Source organism: Populus euphratica, unplaced genomic scaffold (assembly GCF_000495115.2).
Source record: "Populus euphratica unplaced genomic scaffold, PopEup_1.0 scaffold13.1, whole genome shotgun sequence".
NCBI lineage: Eukaryota > Viridiplantae > Streptophyta > Magnoliopsida > Malpighiales > Salicaceae > Populus > Populus euphratica.
Window position 1 is genome coordinate 384670 of NW_011499872.1, and position 14604 is coordinate 399273.

The 14604-nt window shown below is 35.4% G+C and overlaps 2 protein-coding genes across 2 annotated transcripts; one reads left to right on the forward strand and one right to left on the reverse strand.

Moving 5' to 3' along the window:
• The first annotated feature begins 1926 nt into the window (after positions 1-1926).
• On the forward strand, positions 1927-3596 carry LOC105127468 (probable membrane-associated kinase regulator 4). The gene has a single exon (XM_011028785.1). It carries the CDS (start codon positions 2105-2107, stop codon positions 3296-3298), a length of 1194 nt encoding a protein of 397 aa, XP_011027087.1. The 5' UTR covers positions 1927-2104; the 3' UTR covers positions 3299-3596.
• Positions 3597-8272: 4676 nt separating this feature from the next.
• Positions 8273-12483, reverse strand: LOC105127469 (ankyrin repeat-containing protein At3g12360-like). The gene is made up of 4 exons (XM_011028786.1): positions 12302-12483; positions 11248-11745; positions 9998-10407; positions 8273-9701 (listed from the first exon to the last, which is right to left on the reverse strand). Exons 1-4 carry the CDS (start codon positions 12309-12311, stop codon positions 8868-8870), a joined length of 1752 nt encoding a protein of 583 aa, XP_011027088.1. The 5' UTR covers positions 12312-12483; the 3' UTR covers positions 8273-8867.
• Between the last annotated feature and the right edge of the window lie 2121 nt (positions 12484-14604).

The window sequence follows — 14604 nt, forward strand, 5'->3', positions numbered from 1 at the left end:
TATCTTGATTGTGCGGAGTGTGCTGAAAGGAACAGCCAAAAAAAAAGTCTCGAGCTCTGCAGGCAATCCATTCATAATCCCCCTCTCTCCACCATCAACTGTCGGATCATTTGTTGTTTTCTTGGTGAGGTCAACAAATCATTTCTCTTGAAATCTCCTACTCCCGTGTCATTAATTCAAATGTAGCCAAAGAAACTAGGGAGTAATTCTCAAGAAAAGAAAAGAGAAACTAGGGATTATTGACTGATGGCTATAGGAATTATGAAAAGAAAAGAAAAGATGCACACATATCAATCCATTATACAAGAAGATTTTCCAGTAAGAAACAAAGGGAAAGACAAACCCAGGAATCCAGTAAAAGTAGTAAAACCAGGTAAAGTATAAAGTGATTCCTTAGCTCTAAGTATTATATATTACTCAAGAAAGGAATTTTTTACAAGTTTGTTTGGATGGTTATGGGGCACAACAAAGGAAGAGAAACCGATGAATTATTAATTAATTATACGATGCTAGTGCATAATAAGACATGGGCGGCTTTTGAATTCGAAATTGGTTGAAAGGAGCTTGGTGAGTGTAGCAGAAGATAGCAGCAGAACTCTCTGATATAATAATACTCATCAGCATGCCCTCGAGTAAGAGTATTTAATTCTCTAACAAAGTAGAAAAAGCCATGTATCGGGATGTGGGGATTCTATCCCTCGACTCCCCACACATGGGCATGCCTACTATTTTATTCACTTCCATCTGCTTTCCACCATTTGTTTTTGCTCCTGTGATTATACTAATCTGATTCTCTAATTGAATCAGCAACCTTATTAATCATTATTATCAAAAGAAAAGGAAAGGAAGAAGATTAAAGCGTGTGTTTCTGCTAGCTTTCACAGCTGCGGTTTAAAATAAAATACTCTATAGTTCAGATTTAAAAAATATAGGTTAAAATAATGTGTTTAGTTAAAATTACTGCTGTGATACTGTGAAATGAATTTTTACATATAAAATAAATAATATGTCTCAATAATTAAAAAGACATATTATTTTATATTTTATAAAATTCAAAGGGGCTCAGATAAAATTTATTTAATTAATAAAATAGTTTTTCAATGTGATTGAAAAAAAAAATAAACAAAGAAGAAAGCTATCAAACTATTTGTCTCTGAGTAATCCAACTGATCACCTGTTAATTCAAACATCATTTCTAACCAGTCTGACAGATTTATAAATTCATCAGTCAATACCCCCTTTGAGCTATAAGATTAAATACATCTCAGTGTGCCTAGGATCACTAAATTAGCTCGGCCCCAAAAAAAGAAAGTCTATGCTGAGTTTGTTCACGCGGTGTTGCTGTATTATTTTTAAAAAAAGTTAAATTTATTTGTGTTTTAAATTAATTTTTTTATATTTTTTTAATATATTGATATTAAAAAAATTAAAAAAAATTATTTTAATATATTTTTAAATAAAAAATACTTTAAAAGATATCCACTACCGTCCCCTGCAAGAACCTGATTCATCACCAGAGTAGTAATTAAGACTTTAGTGCACAGTGCTAAGCCTAAACTTCAATTTTTTTATTAAAAAATTGGTAAAATAGCCTTGAAATGTTAATCAATATCCTTTGCATTTCATAATTAAATTGGGATTTCAGCAAATTAAGGATAGATTGTTAAAAACGTAGAGAAGTGAGAGTTGCCATTTATAAACTACTCGGTGGGAGTTGCAACATTTCAGATGTCTCATGAATTATTGAAGTTCTCGTTAAAATTATATTTCTCAGGAATTTTGTCAAACAGTATACCAAGATTTGACCAATTCTTTAGGTAAGGAGCTCCATTATTCTCTTCCTAAAATCAACTTTATTAAAGGAAAATGAAGAGAAGGCAAGACCTCCCACTTAATATAATATAATCAAGAGCAAAGTGAATTCATGAGCCACCGAATATATAAATTCAAGGAAAAAGAAATAGAGAAATGGTTCGGTGCTGGACCACTAGAGGACCTTCCATTATATTTTGGATTTTATATTTGGAAGCATACGAAATTGTGGCGATTGTCTACACTGCAGAACTTTTCATGATTCTTAAGCATCATCATCTAGCTCTTTTAAATGGTGCACTTCCCTTCACTCCCCCCCACCACCAAACTCAGCTCCCACAAGTCACTCCACACATACAACGCTGAGGATTACCTTGAAAAGCTCTTCAAGTTGCTGGAAATGGCCATGAACGACCTCATATCATATGACTATGATGATGATGACGGCTACATTGATCTGGAAGTAAGCTCATGCTCCAACTTCCTCTGCCACTCCATTAGCTCCCCTCCATTCCCGATAGAGTTCGAGTTCCAAATGTCCACGATTCCACTAGAAAAAGACACCACAACTTCCCCAGCTGACGAGCTCTTCTACAAAGGCAAGCTCCTTCCCCTTCACCTACCTCCACGTTTACAAATGGTTGAAAAAATCCTAGAAAAATCCAACTCTGAATATGATCATAGAAAAGACACATTTGAAGAATGCTTTAGCACCCCACTAATGACAACTGCCACGACACCGACTTCAACCAGTACTCCATTTGAATCCTGCAATATTTCACCTTCCGAGTCTTGTTGTGTCAGTAGAGAATTAAATCCAGAGGAGTATTTCTTTGAGTATTCAAGTGCAATCGGTGGTTTCATGGATGAAAACCCAAAGAAGTCTTGGACCAAGAAGCTTAAGCTGATCAAACAGTCCTCGCTTGGTTCAAAACTGAAAGCATCCCGGGCTTACTTCAAGTCTTTTTTTGGCAAGTCTAGTTGCTCAGATGATTCATGTACAGTGGCTACAAAAGTTGCAGATGAAGTGACAGTTTCAAAAGCCAAAGAATCTTTGAATAAATATGAGAGGCCATCAAAGAAGACGCCTTTTGGACAAATCCAGAAGGATAAATACCAAACGTCAACTACTGCAATGCAGAACCAACAAAAAATCACTGAGGACTGCAGTGGTCGCCTCCACAGGAGATCATTCTCCATGGCCATCAGAAGGTATCCAAAAAACAAGTCTCTATCATCTTCATCATCGTCGTCTTCAAGCTCGACTAGTTCAAATGGGGCTCACCGGTTGCCTTTTCTAAAGAGAAGCAGCAGTGCAAAATCTGAGATTGAGAACCCAATCCAAGGAGCAATTGCACATTGCAAACAGTCCCAGCAGCTGCACCATTCGAGGAAGACTGTAAATGAAGCCAATTTATTCTCATTATCAGCTTCCAGGATTTCCATATGTGACGAACAAGAAAGACCAGTTCTTTGCAGAGGCTGATCTTTACCTATAAAGAAAAAGAAAGAGAGCGTAAATTATAACTTTGTTTCCAATGCTTTCCTTTCTCTCGTTTTGTTATATCGATCATATGTCCAGCCTGTGTTTTAACTGCGAGAACTGATCATCCTGCGGTAGCTTATGAAAATGTCTAATAAATGCTTTCTTCCTTGAAGCCAAGGTTTAATGATCACCGATAGATATTGTAACGAGAGCTAAAGAATATGATAATTGTCAAAAGAATGCCAAAGCTTTTTACTCACCAGAGATATTCAAGAAGCACTCCAGGATCTTGCAATCTTACACGTTCAAATTTGCCGTACTTTTGTTTCAATTCATATGCTTTTACAGTTTCAATTAGCCAACTAAACTCAACCTTGGGAAATTAAGACATCAGTAATAGAAATGCAATATTCAGCTTTAAGGCAAATGCCAAAGATTCAAACAATGCAGAAACCAAAGACATCGTATTATCTTATAAAGCCTATATTCCCCTCCTACAAAGTATCAACTGTTTCAAAGAGCATTGCCAGAGGTTTCCCGTTTTCAGGGGAGTTCAAGAGAACTTGAGAATTCTGATTTCAATTATAAGGATATTTTCCAAGTTTAGGCTTTAATTGGCTCTAGCCAACCTAAGAATGATGTGGGTCAGATTTTAAGTATCTAGGCGACATATTTTATCTGTTTTAATAATTCAGTACAGAGGAAGGAGAAAGGACATCACAAATATCTGGCAGAAACAAACAAATTGCAGTCCAACACAATGGAAAAGGTGAAAAGTCATCACACGCGAATGGTCCGTGAAATAAAATCTCTGTCCTGAAACAATTCAGGAAATTGTCGACATGGTTTTCAACATGATTCTTGAAGCTTAATACATTCACCTTTGTTTCATTAAGTTTCAACATGAGAAAGAAAAGAGAATTGATCTTCTCACCATCTTAAGTTTCTCTAATAATTTGACCTTGCCTGTATAGAGGAGTCTCACTTGTCAGCAGCTCTGTAAGCATTCATTTGAAAACACTACAGCACAGAAAGGTGGAAGCTGATGCAGACCAGGCGAAGAAAAACATCATTGTGTCCAAGCCAATGATAGGGTGACAGATCTAAATCATGATTTGGATATAAAACCCCATCTGTCTGCCTCTTAGCAGCAACTAAGAGACAACTACCTGCATTTAATATGTAAACAAGGAAAAGCGATTCCTGATGGGAAAAAAAGGCGTGGTTTCTTCCAGCAAAATACATTAAAATTTAATTAATCGTAGAAAAAGATGTAGCAGCCAGTCCCTGTACACGCAGTTTTATATAGGGGGTGTGATCGGGGATTGCATCCGTGTATCACGGATTTCGATAATGTTTGTAATTGTAAATGTTAATTTTTAAAATGCTTTTTATTTCAAATTATATTAAAATAATTTTTTATTATTTTTTAAAAATTAATTTTTAATATCAACTATTCAAAAATAAAAACAAAAAAATTGAAAAGCACGACTTGAACAAACGGTGCCAAAGCTAGAAGTCATTAGCAATTTCTAACAATAACACTTTTATAATGGTGGCGGTCGAATTATAATACGTAGTTTTCTAATAGTTTTGCTAAATATTTACAATAATAACACTTCTAAGTAAATAAAAGTCTCATAAACAATATACCATGGCTCCATAACTGCAAAATTTAGTAAAAAATTAATTTTATAAACTATTTATTAAGTAATGTTTGGTTATTGTGTCAAGACATAAAAGCCTTGAAAAGACATAACAATGAAAATAAATTTAATATATGATTAATTCTATTTTAAAGTATAAAAATCTACATTAAAATTGAATCAAGATAGATTTATTTTATAATTTTATTTTTTTATAATTATTTCTTCTATTATAAGACATCAAATACATTATAGCTCCCTGATAAAACGCTCTTGCGTCGAAAATGAAGGGGGTGAAGTGATATGTCCGAATTATAAGATGTAAGAATACATTGGTAGAGGAATGGTTAATATAATGATCGATGACTTCGTTATATAACGACCAACCGTTATTTAAAATAATGCCTATACATGCCCGGGGTTTTTTTTAATGTCAAACCTATTAATTAAGTTGAGGAAAGAAATATTATAACCACACGAGAAAGAGGAAATCTTCAGGTGGCTCGTTTCCCTTCTTTTTTTCTTTTAGTGGGTGTGCTTGAACTTAAAATAAGTGAACATGTCAGCCAGGATTTTGGCGCTATTAGAGCCATAGAAGGCTTTGGAAAGGCTAGTTCAGGTTTTTCAACGAGGAAAGTTAAAGGTTGGCTGCCTTACATGCCTGCTGGAAACCACTTAAATAAGTCACTCTATTGTTACTACATATTTTTCTATTGCCCCACTAAATATGAAATAAACTAACCTCTGCCGGTTCACATGCCTGTTTGTTTGATCAGAAATTATAAATCAAAGACTTGTAGGTGGTTCAGATGTAAATGCGCTCGATCCTTCTATCGTAATATGTCATAATTGCGTGCCTCACTTTCGGAATAGCGGTCCATGATTCAGGGTTAAAGTACAAGCTTTCTGGTGAAACCTGATACAGATTCTGAAAGTGTGAAATCGAGAATCAACAGTGGGAAATGTTTGCATTGTTGTTAGTGAAAGAAGACATGATATAGCAGCCCAGTTAGAAGGACCTTTTGCAATCGTTCTTAGAGATTATATATAATCTCAGAGCAAGAGCACGCTTACGTTTACTAGCAGTCAGGTATAAGATAGTAGATGAAGCTCAAGCAACTAGAAACTTTACTTCGTAGGGGTGTTTATAATGGCAACATCTTGAAATACACCAACGCAACGGAAAAGGATTGCATTTGAACCTAGTCTGACGCTAATAGTGATCATAGAATACAGGGAAATTCCCTCCTCGTAAGTTCACTGATCAAGCACTCTTCACATCTAGCAGCCTCGAAACAGGAAGCGCAAGGGCTTTCGTTTTGCTCAGTGCTGAACAGTTTCAATAATTGTCCCTCACTCTTGAATGGAAGATATGGGGAAGAGAAGAATCCACGACATAATCTTGAAAATGTTCAGAGGATCAGTAACTCATCTGGGAAGGGAGCACCATCAACTATGGATTCTTAATGGCCAGCTTCAGATTCAACAGAGGCTAGAAGCAATCTCCTGAGCCATAGAGCAGGAAAAAAGCAGATTAAAATGATCAGAAAAAGGCTGACAACAAGAACCACCACGTTGCACTCATGCCATGAAGCATATCAGCAAGCATTAAAGTGAAGATCCACTACTTGCTGAAAACAAATCAAGAAGTGTGTTTGGACTGCAATCTAACAAAGGCGTGAGTAAGATATCTGATGATCGTCGATCATTATTGAAATGATGCAGCAACAGTACAACAGCATTTAATTTATTACAAGTTTAACCACTTGATTTCTTGCATAATGATCATTGATCATTATAAAAAACAAAAAATAAATACATCATATCAAAAACTGACGCAAAACTAAAATACACGCATGAATGATAATGCTCATCCTACCCAAAAATGAGTTCCCATTTTGAATGATTTCAAAGGGCAATTTCGTCAATCTGAGAAGTGCACTCGCAATCATAAATCGTAATCCACTTTGAACGCGCCGTTTTATATATGGGCTTTGTTTTGAGAGAACAGGCATTCTCTCTAACTTTAATGGGCTCAAGCCTCAAGAGTAGATGGAGAAAATTGCCCAAAAGGCTCCCTAAATCTAAAGAGCGATGGCTCAATTGCTACTGCTAATAGGCCCAACAGATAGAAGATGGGGCCTTTTCTTAAAAAAAAACCTAAGAATTATCTTAAACTTTTGAAGAGTATGACTGATTTAAAAAAAATATTAAATTGATTTTTTAAAATATTTTTTTATAATTATGATGTGCTGACATGAAAAATTAAAAAATATTTTTTAATATTTTTTTTTTAAAAAAGCATTTTAAAATGTACACTAAGCAATGATTTTTTTTTCCTCATTCCTAATGCAATCTCATCTTTAATAAGATTTAAACCTTTTAACTCCTAGTAAATAAAATAATAAAATTTTTAATCTTTCCAAGTAATTATTTAAAATGAGAAATAGGGCAACAATTCACCATCCCTTATAAAAAAATTTACTGTATAAATTTATATTTCTTGGTAAATATAAAAGATTACCTCCGTTTCTACTTCGTAATTATATAGTTAAATTACAGGTGAGATGATGTCTGGTTCGATTGATTAAAATAAAAGAGACAACCTAATTATCCCAATTAGGGCTTAAATATATAATTAGGCATGAAATATTCTTTGGTGAGATTTTGGATATGACGAATCACACTATGGATGGTTGGCTAGAGATGCTCTCCTGTTTCTTCAATTATTTTTACTTCTTTCCAGCCAAAGAGCATCATATCCTCCTCCTATTATTTATTCTCATTTCTTTGTGCACCAGTCGTCTTCTTGTCCCTTTTCACACGTGACATTCACACGTTTATATGTATAGCCGACGGTGCAGGTTGAGAGAATTCTTGTGTGCTGTGTTTTTTGAAAGCTCAATTTTTTTAAAATATATATATATATATATTAAAATATTTATTTTTTTATTTTTAATATTAGTGTGATAAAATCATTGAAAAATATTTAAAAAATAACAATTTAATATTTTTTTTCCGAGATAAACACGATACAGACACAAAAGAAACAGCCTTGTCACATTCACACATCTACATGTATAGCCGCCGGTCCAGGTTAAGTGCATTCTGGACAACTAGTTTGTTTGCTTCGAAAAAGAAAGAACAAAAAAAAGATACTTTTTCCCTTGTTTTTCTTTCTGTCTATTTCCCTCTATGGATCTTTCTTAGCATCAAGGAACGGCTAGAACTACTAGGCTGACATGCAAACCTAAGCCTGATTGACATCTCGGAGAATTATCCGACTCCACAGCGACGTTCAGTCCACGATACCTTATCCGTTACATTGGATGCGCCATTAAAATAAATATATTGCATTGAACAGTAATTTAATACAAGTCTCACCATCTCATTTCCCATTGATAGGAAGCTGGCCTGAACATACTAGATGAAATGAAACACACAGAATGGGTCAGTATGACCATGTACTGAACTTTAACTCTTTTATGGAGCTTAGTTTTAATTTTACATTCGAGGGCAACAGAAATACCCCATAATCTGCAGACCAATTGCACTTATTGTTGTGTTCCAAGCACCATCAAAACTTAGCCTCTAGGATGGAAGATTATATAGGATAATTAGCAGTCCACAAAGCATTGAAATTGTCCCTGTAAGATTGGCCCCCCGCCCTGAAATGTTCCAAGGAAGGGTGGCTTCTTCTATTTTTATTTATGCTGATGCTGGTTGAAGTGCAGCAGCCTTGGAATTTCGTTTTTGCAGTCCATCTACAACTTTGGGCTCGTGAAAGAAGTCATCCGCCAACATGCATCAAAGTAACAGTTGAAACTACAGCTGCTTTTTATCAAGCATGAGGCTTCTGGTTACTTGCTCTCAATTCCCATATGTTTCTAGTGTACAGCAGCCAAAAGTTGCAGATTTACACGTCAAAGGGCAAAAATCCGATCAACTTCTGAATTAGAGAATTCTGAGTTATGATGCCACGAACTCGAACCACTTCTCCTTGCATGCTTATCCTTTTTCCTCATTGAGCGAATCCTCTTGGACCTCACCACATAATAAGTCATGGTTCCAAGAACTCCAGCCATTATAACACCGCCAACAATAGTAATTAACATTGCAGCCCATTCATGTTTACGGCCAACCACTATGTAAGAGGAGGCCATAAAAGCCACTGATGTGCACACAGAAGCCAACCACATTAATTTGTTAATCACCTCCACTACTCGCCTCTCTGCTTTTGTCTCACCCCTGACCAAAGTAATTTGAACCACCACAACAGCCAAGGACGTGAAGAGAGCGATAGCATTAAATATGAAGAAGATTTTGAAAGAAGCATGGGTCACCACCACAGCCATCCCACTATCCTTATCACCACCAGGTACAGTGAAGATAGCTGCAAAAGCAACGGTTGCAAATAGCACTGCAACCACAGTTACAGAGTTGGTGGCATTGTTGATCCCTTCACGGTGCAACTTTCTAAGCTCTTTTGAAATATTATGGACATTCTTGTTGGTCCTTCTGGTTTGTTCCAGCTGTGTGTGAACATCTTTCTTAATTTGAGTAACAGTTTTCCTCAACTCATCCCTTGGTTGGTTGAGTTCATTAGCTCTAAGAGCACCATAGCGAGAAAGGCACTCCTTTATATCTGATGATTCTTCAGAAAGGGTAAGCTCTTCCGCTAAATCAAGGGCAGTTTTGTGATCTCTGGTCAGAGCATTAACATTGGTGTCTGGGAGTGATAACAACTCATTCACTATCTGGAAAAGAAGAATCAAACCTGAGATGTTAGTTAAACCACTAAAAGCTGATTGATTATGTTTTAGGATTCTTGGTGGGTTTTTAAACAATGAGATGGAAAATAATGAGCACTCCATATAATGCCAGTAGCTCAGGAGGTGGGGCGTGTGTTATAACATAGTAAGAATAACACCTGGAAAACCCACCAGCGTGATGCATGCATTTGTAAATAACATGATCAAAATTAAAAATAGAAAAAGCGTTTTGATACTGAGATATTGCTTGTTGTTTTGGGAGAAAGATTAAAAATTATCACCTCTACTCTCTTTTTCCTCGTTGCTACATGCAATGCTGTATTGCCAAACTTGTCTGGAAGCATCACAATCGCAGCATCTGCATTGAGAAGCAATTTCACCACCTCACAGCTCTGCCCTTTTACAGCCATCTGCAAAGCAGTCTGCCCTTTCTTGTCTGTCCTTCGTGCTAGCTGGGGATCTTTGCTAAGCAATGCTTTTACAATATCTACATGTCCCTGTCGGGCAGCTAAATGCAACGCATTTTTCCCATTAGATCTAGAAATCTCCAATAAGCTACCATCCTTTGACAGCAATTCAATGACTACTGCAGTATGCCCTCTTGTAGCAGCAGATACAAGAGGAGTTGCATTCGATGGGCCATGTGTTTGGCTCAGACTGGGGTCATGATCCAGCAGCACTTGGACAATGGCTGACATAAAAGAATTTTTGTGAGCATGTGTCCCTAGATTTTTATAAAGCATATTGACAGTGAGAACATAACATGATAGCCTCTATGAGAATTCTTGTTAATTAAGATTTCACTAAGCAACTTCTTACAGAAGCAAGATAACAAAACATTGTCCCCAAGACCAACAATCTTCAATTTAAAAGATGAGACATGACTGAAACCAGTCCTAGCAACTCTTTGGGAATAGGTGAAAGCAAGATGATTCATGAAATGGAAGTTCCCAAAAGGATTGTAGAAGAAACCAGGGAATACCAAAACGACATCCTCTACAGAAAACAGCCCTGGGAAAGCCACTAGGGACGCTCATCATCTTTCTAATTATATTCCTGTTTTCTGTGACTTTAGAAATAAAGGCATTGCTGGTAACGCTCATGACTCACAAATTATGTTAGCAGCATCACTAATTGAGCACAGGTGATTCAATTACTAGGACTCCAGCATGTTTGCTTCGTATTTTCTCAAGGCAGTCGAAGGCCAGAAAGCTAACTTATCTACTTTATTGAAGAATCATAATATACCATGAACCTAAAGACTCATAATCATCATAAGCCACAAGTAAAAGAGCCGTTTAAAAGTGTTCTAAAACAACAACCAAAAGCCAGATTTCTTGAGATATATTAGATTGTTTAGTGGAAAGGTTAATGTAAGTGACTATAGAACTCCAATGCGTGAGGGTATCAGAATCATTCAACTATAATCAAGAGATAGTATACTCTCATTAAGCAACATCTAATTAAAAACGATCAAAATCTACAAATTTCTAGGAGCAACAAGAAAAAGCTAAAAGCTGAAGATTATTACCGTGGTGCCCTTGGAAGGCAGCAATATGCAACGAATCATACCCCGACCTATTCTTCCTCGTGAGGCACTCCTTAGTCGAATATTGCAGCAATTCCTTAACCACCTCAAGATGACCTTTATCTGCAGCAGTAAACAGCGCAGTCTCCCCCAACTCATTCACTTCATTAACCACTGATGCCCTTATCTCTGCGACCTCAGCATCAAAGTCATCCCCACTCGAAGTTCCCATCATTTTTGAGATATCATTGAGAATCCGCTGCACATCGGCCAAATTGCCGCGCTGAGCCGCCAAGTGGAGCTCGGTATCATTGTGACGACCAGTGACTTGTTTTACATACTTCTTCTTCCCAGCTTGGTCAATTCGTTTGCCCGAATTCGATAAAACTAGAGCTGGGGCAGTTGATGTTGAAGATGGCGATGGTGTTGGTGATGGCTCGGCAAGAGCGTTTTGGTTTGGTTGTGGCTGCACTAATCCCTTCTCTAAATCCCTCTCCCTCCCTATAAAAAAATACCCATCAATTAAATAATCACAAAAATCATACAAAATCAAAATAATACTACAAAATTTAGATATATATCAATTAGATTTGTACTCAGCTTTGATTCAAGTGAAAATAGGTAGAAAGAAATATTGTTCTCGAATTAAAATGGAGAAAAACTTTATAGGGGCCGTAGTAAAGATACATGAGTTACTAGATTCAAGGATCTAAGAATCTATTAGCATTTAGCAACCAATTTTTCTAATTCCATCTTACTTCGAAGCTAAGCAGATTTAGACTTGCTTAGGAAAAAAATTGTATATCAAAAAGCGAAAAGTAGGTTGATCACAGAGAAATTCAAAGTCTTTTTGGTCTCGAGGGAAAATCACATAAAATCAAAACTTTGTTATGTTTGCTTCTGAATTTAGCTGCGAAACATGTCTCTTTTCCTACCATCAGTAGAAGAGAACTGAGAAAAAAAAAAAAAACAAGAAAGGAGATGGAGAGAACTTGATCTTGGTCACTGGATAGAATCTAGAAACAGAAATTGATGTGTGCATAGATCGATACAGTACCTTCTTCCATAGGTGAAGCCAAGGTTAGAACTAGCTGGTGAAGAGGGTCATGCGAAAGAAAGAGAGAAGTACGAAAGAAGCGAGAGAATCGTTGCGTGGGTGAGGGATGGTAATAACAAAAGATTAGTCAAATATAACAAGAAAAAGTGTGAAGATGGAAATTTCGTGGAAGGAAGGCAGTAAAATGAGTAAGGACTTTAGGTAGCAAGCAATGGAGGTCATTGTCAATCGCGTTTTGGCAATAATGCGATTCGAAAGTTGAGGCAGGCTAGAGAATTATTAAAAAAAAAATTAAATTAATATTAATTTAATATTTTTAAAAACAAAACGAATCCAAATACAGACATCTAAGGATTCTTTACGCGAATAAAGTATTTGACTTCGCATTTTGAAAATATTTTTTTAAAAAATATTTTTTGTTTTGTTTTAAATTAATTATATATATATATATATATTTAGTTTATTTTAATGTATTAATATTAAAAATAATTTTTAAAAAATAAAAAAATATTATTTTAATATATTTTAAAATAAAAAATAATTTTAAAAACAACTACATTTTTAAATACCCTTGAAATATTATGACAAGTTAGAGAAAGATGTAAAAAAAAAACAGAATTTTTGTGATCACTTTGTTTTATAAACAAACTAATTGATGGTATTTTTTTCAATGTGATAATTATTTTAGTTTTTTTATTATTTGAAGATAAATTTTATTTTATTCTATTTTTTATTTAGTTTTATTAATGTTTTTTAGTTTTTTATATAAAAGGTTGTGATAATATTTTGAAAAATAAAGATATGAATAAATAAAATTAAGTATTGCAAGAGTTTTTTTATAACCATAGTATTTTTGTTTTATGAGTGTTTTAACATGTAATAAGTGATTACATCAATTGATAGTAGAGTCGAGCGATTTCTAATATTTATTTTACTTTGATGTGCAATACAAAATAACTATGGTTAAAAGAGATTGCATAACATGATGTGTTTAAGTAGTAATAATATAATAACCTGATCCAACTTGTCATATATTGTTCATTTTGGGTCTTATCATCCTCGCGGTTTTGTTCCTGATGACGCGAGCCTACATCTGAGCCTGATGCCTTAAAACACATATAACAAGTTAGCGACCAGTACTCTTAATAAAACCAGCCATCAATCCCTTACCTGCCGATATGAGATATGAAAATCCATCTCTTTTAAAGAGCTCGATGACCTCGTTAACACAATCGGACAGTTAATGAGGTCAACTCTAATAACAGATGTAACAGCCCTACCTAACTTGCCATATATTATCTACTTTGGACCTTGTTGCTTTCGTGGTTTTGTTCCTAGTGACGCAAGCCCACATATGAACTTGATACCTTAAAACACATATGACAAGTTAACAACCAACACACTTAATGTAACATATCTTATATCGGCGGGTGAGAGATTGATAGCTGGCTTTATTAAGGATGCTGGTTACTAACTTATCATACGCGTTTTGGCGCGTCAGACTTAGATATAGGCTTACATCACCAGGAACAAAACCATAAGGACAGTAAAGGTTAACAACCAACACACTTAATGTAACATGTCTCATATCGCGGGTGAGAGATTGGTAGCTGGCTTTATTAAAGATGCTGGGTACTAACTTATCATACGCGTTTTGGGGCGTCAGACTCAGATATAGGCTTACATCACCATGAACAAAACCATAAGGACAGTAAGGCTCAAAGCGAACAATATATGACAAGTTGGGCCGAACTATTACATTTGATATCAGAGTCAACCTCACTGGCTGTCTGATTGTGTCGACAAGGTCATTAGGCTCCTTAAGGAGGGTGGATTATTGACTGGTGGAAAATTAGTAACTGACCTTATTAAGAGTGTTGATTATTAACTTGTTATATGTGTTTTGGTGCGTCAAACTCAGATGTGGACTCGCGTCATTAAAAACAAAACCATGAGGATGGTAAGGTTTAAAGCAGACAATATATGACAACTTAAGCTAGAATGTTACAAATAAATAAAGAGATGTAATGTTAAGGAACTAATGTGTTGTTTATGTTTACATCAGTTATATCATTCAAAATCCCACTAGTGAGACAACCAACAAAATAACTTATATAAATAACTTATATTAGAGATTTATTATGAGATAACTTATATAAAGTTGTTTGAAACACATAATCAGGTGAAAAATACACAAAATAAAGCTCCTAATGGATGGTAATTTTTATCCAGAGACTAAAATCGAGACGAGTTCCTACTAACCAGGAGATAATGATGTCGGAGAGTATTTCTAAGAAAAAAAT

What these genes read in the sequence shown, in the direction of transcription:
- LOC105127469 (XM_011028786.1), bottom strand. An exon ending in TGCCTTCCAAGGGCACCACG is followed by an intron (nt 10,408 to 11,247) that starts GTAATAATCTTC and finishes CTTTTATGTCAG; the next exon opens with CCATTGTCCAAGTGCTGCTG. An exon ending in CGAGGAAAAAGAGAGTAGAG is followed by an intron (nt 9,702 to 9,997) that starts GTGATAATTTTT and finishes CTTCTTTTCCAG; the next exon opens with ATAGTGAATGAGTTGTTATC.
- LOC105127468 (XM_011028785.1), top strand. Translation starts at nt 2,105, where the DNA reads ATGGTGCACTTCCCTTCACTCCCCCCCACCACCAAACTCAGCTCCCAC.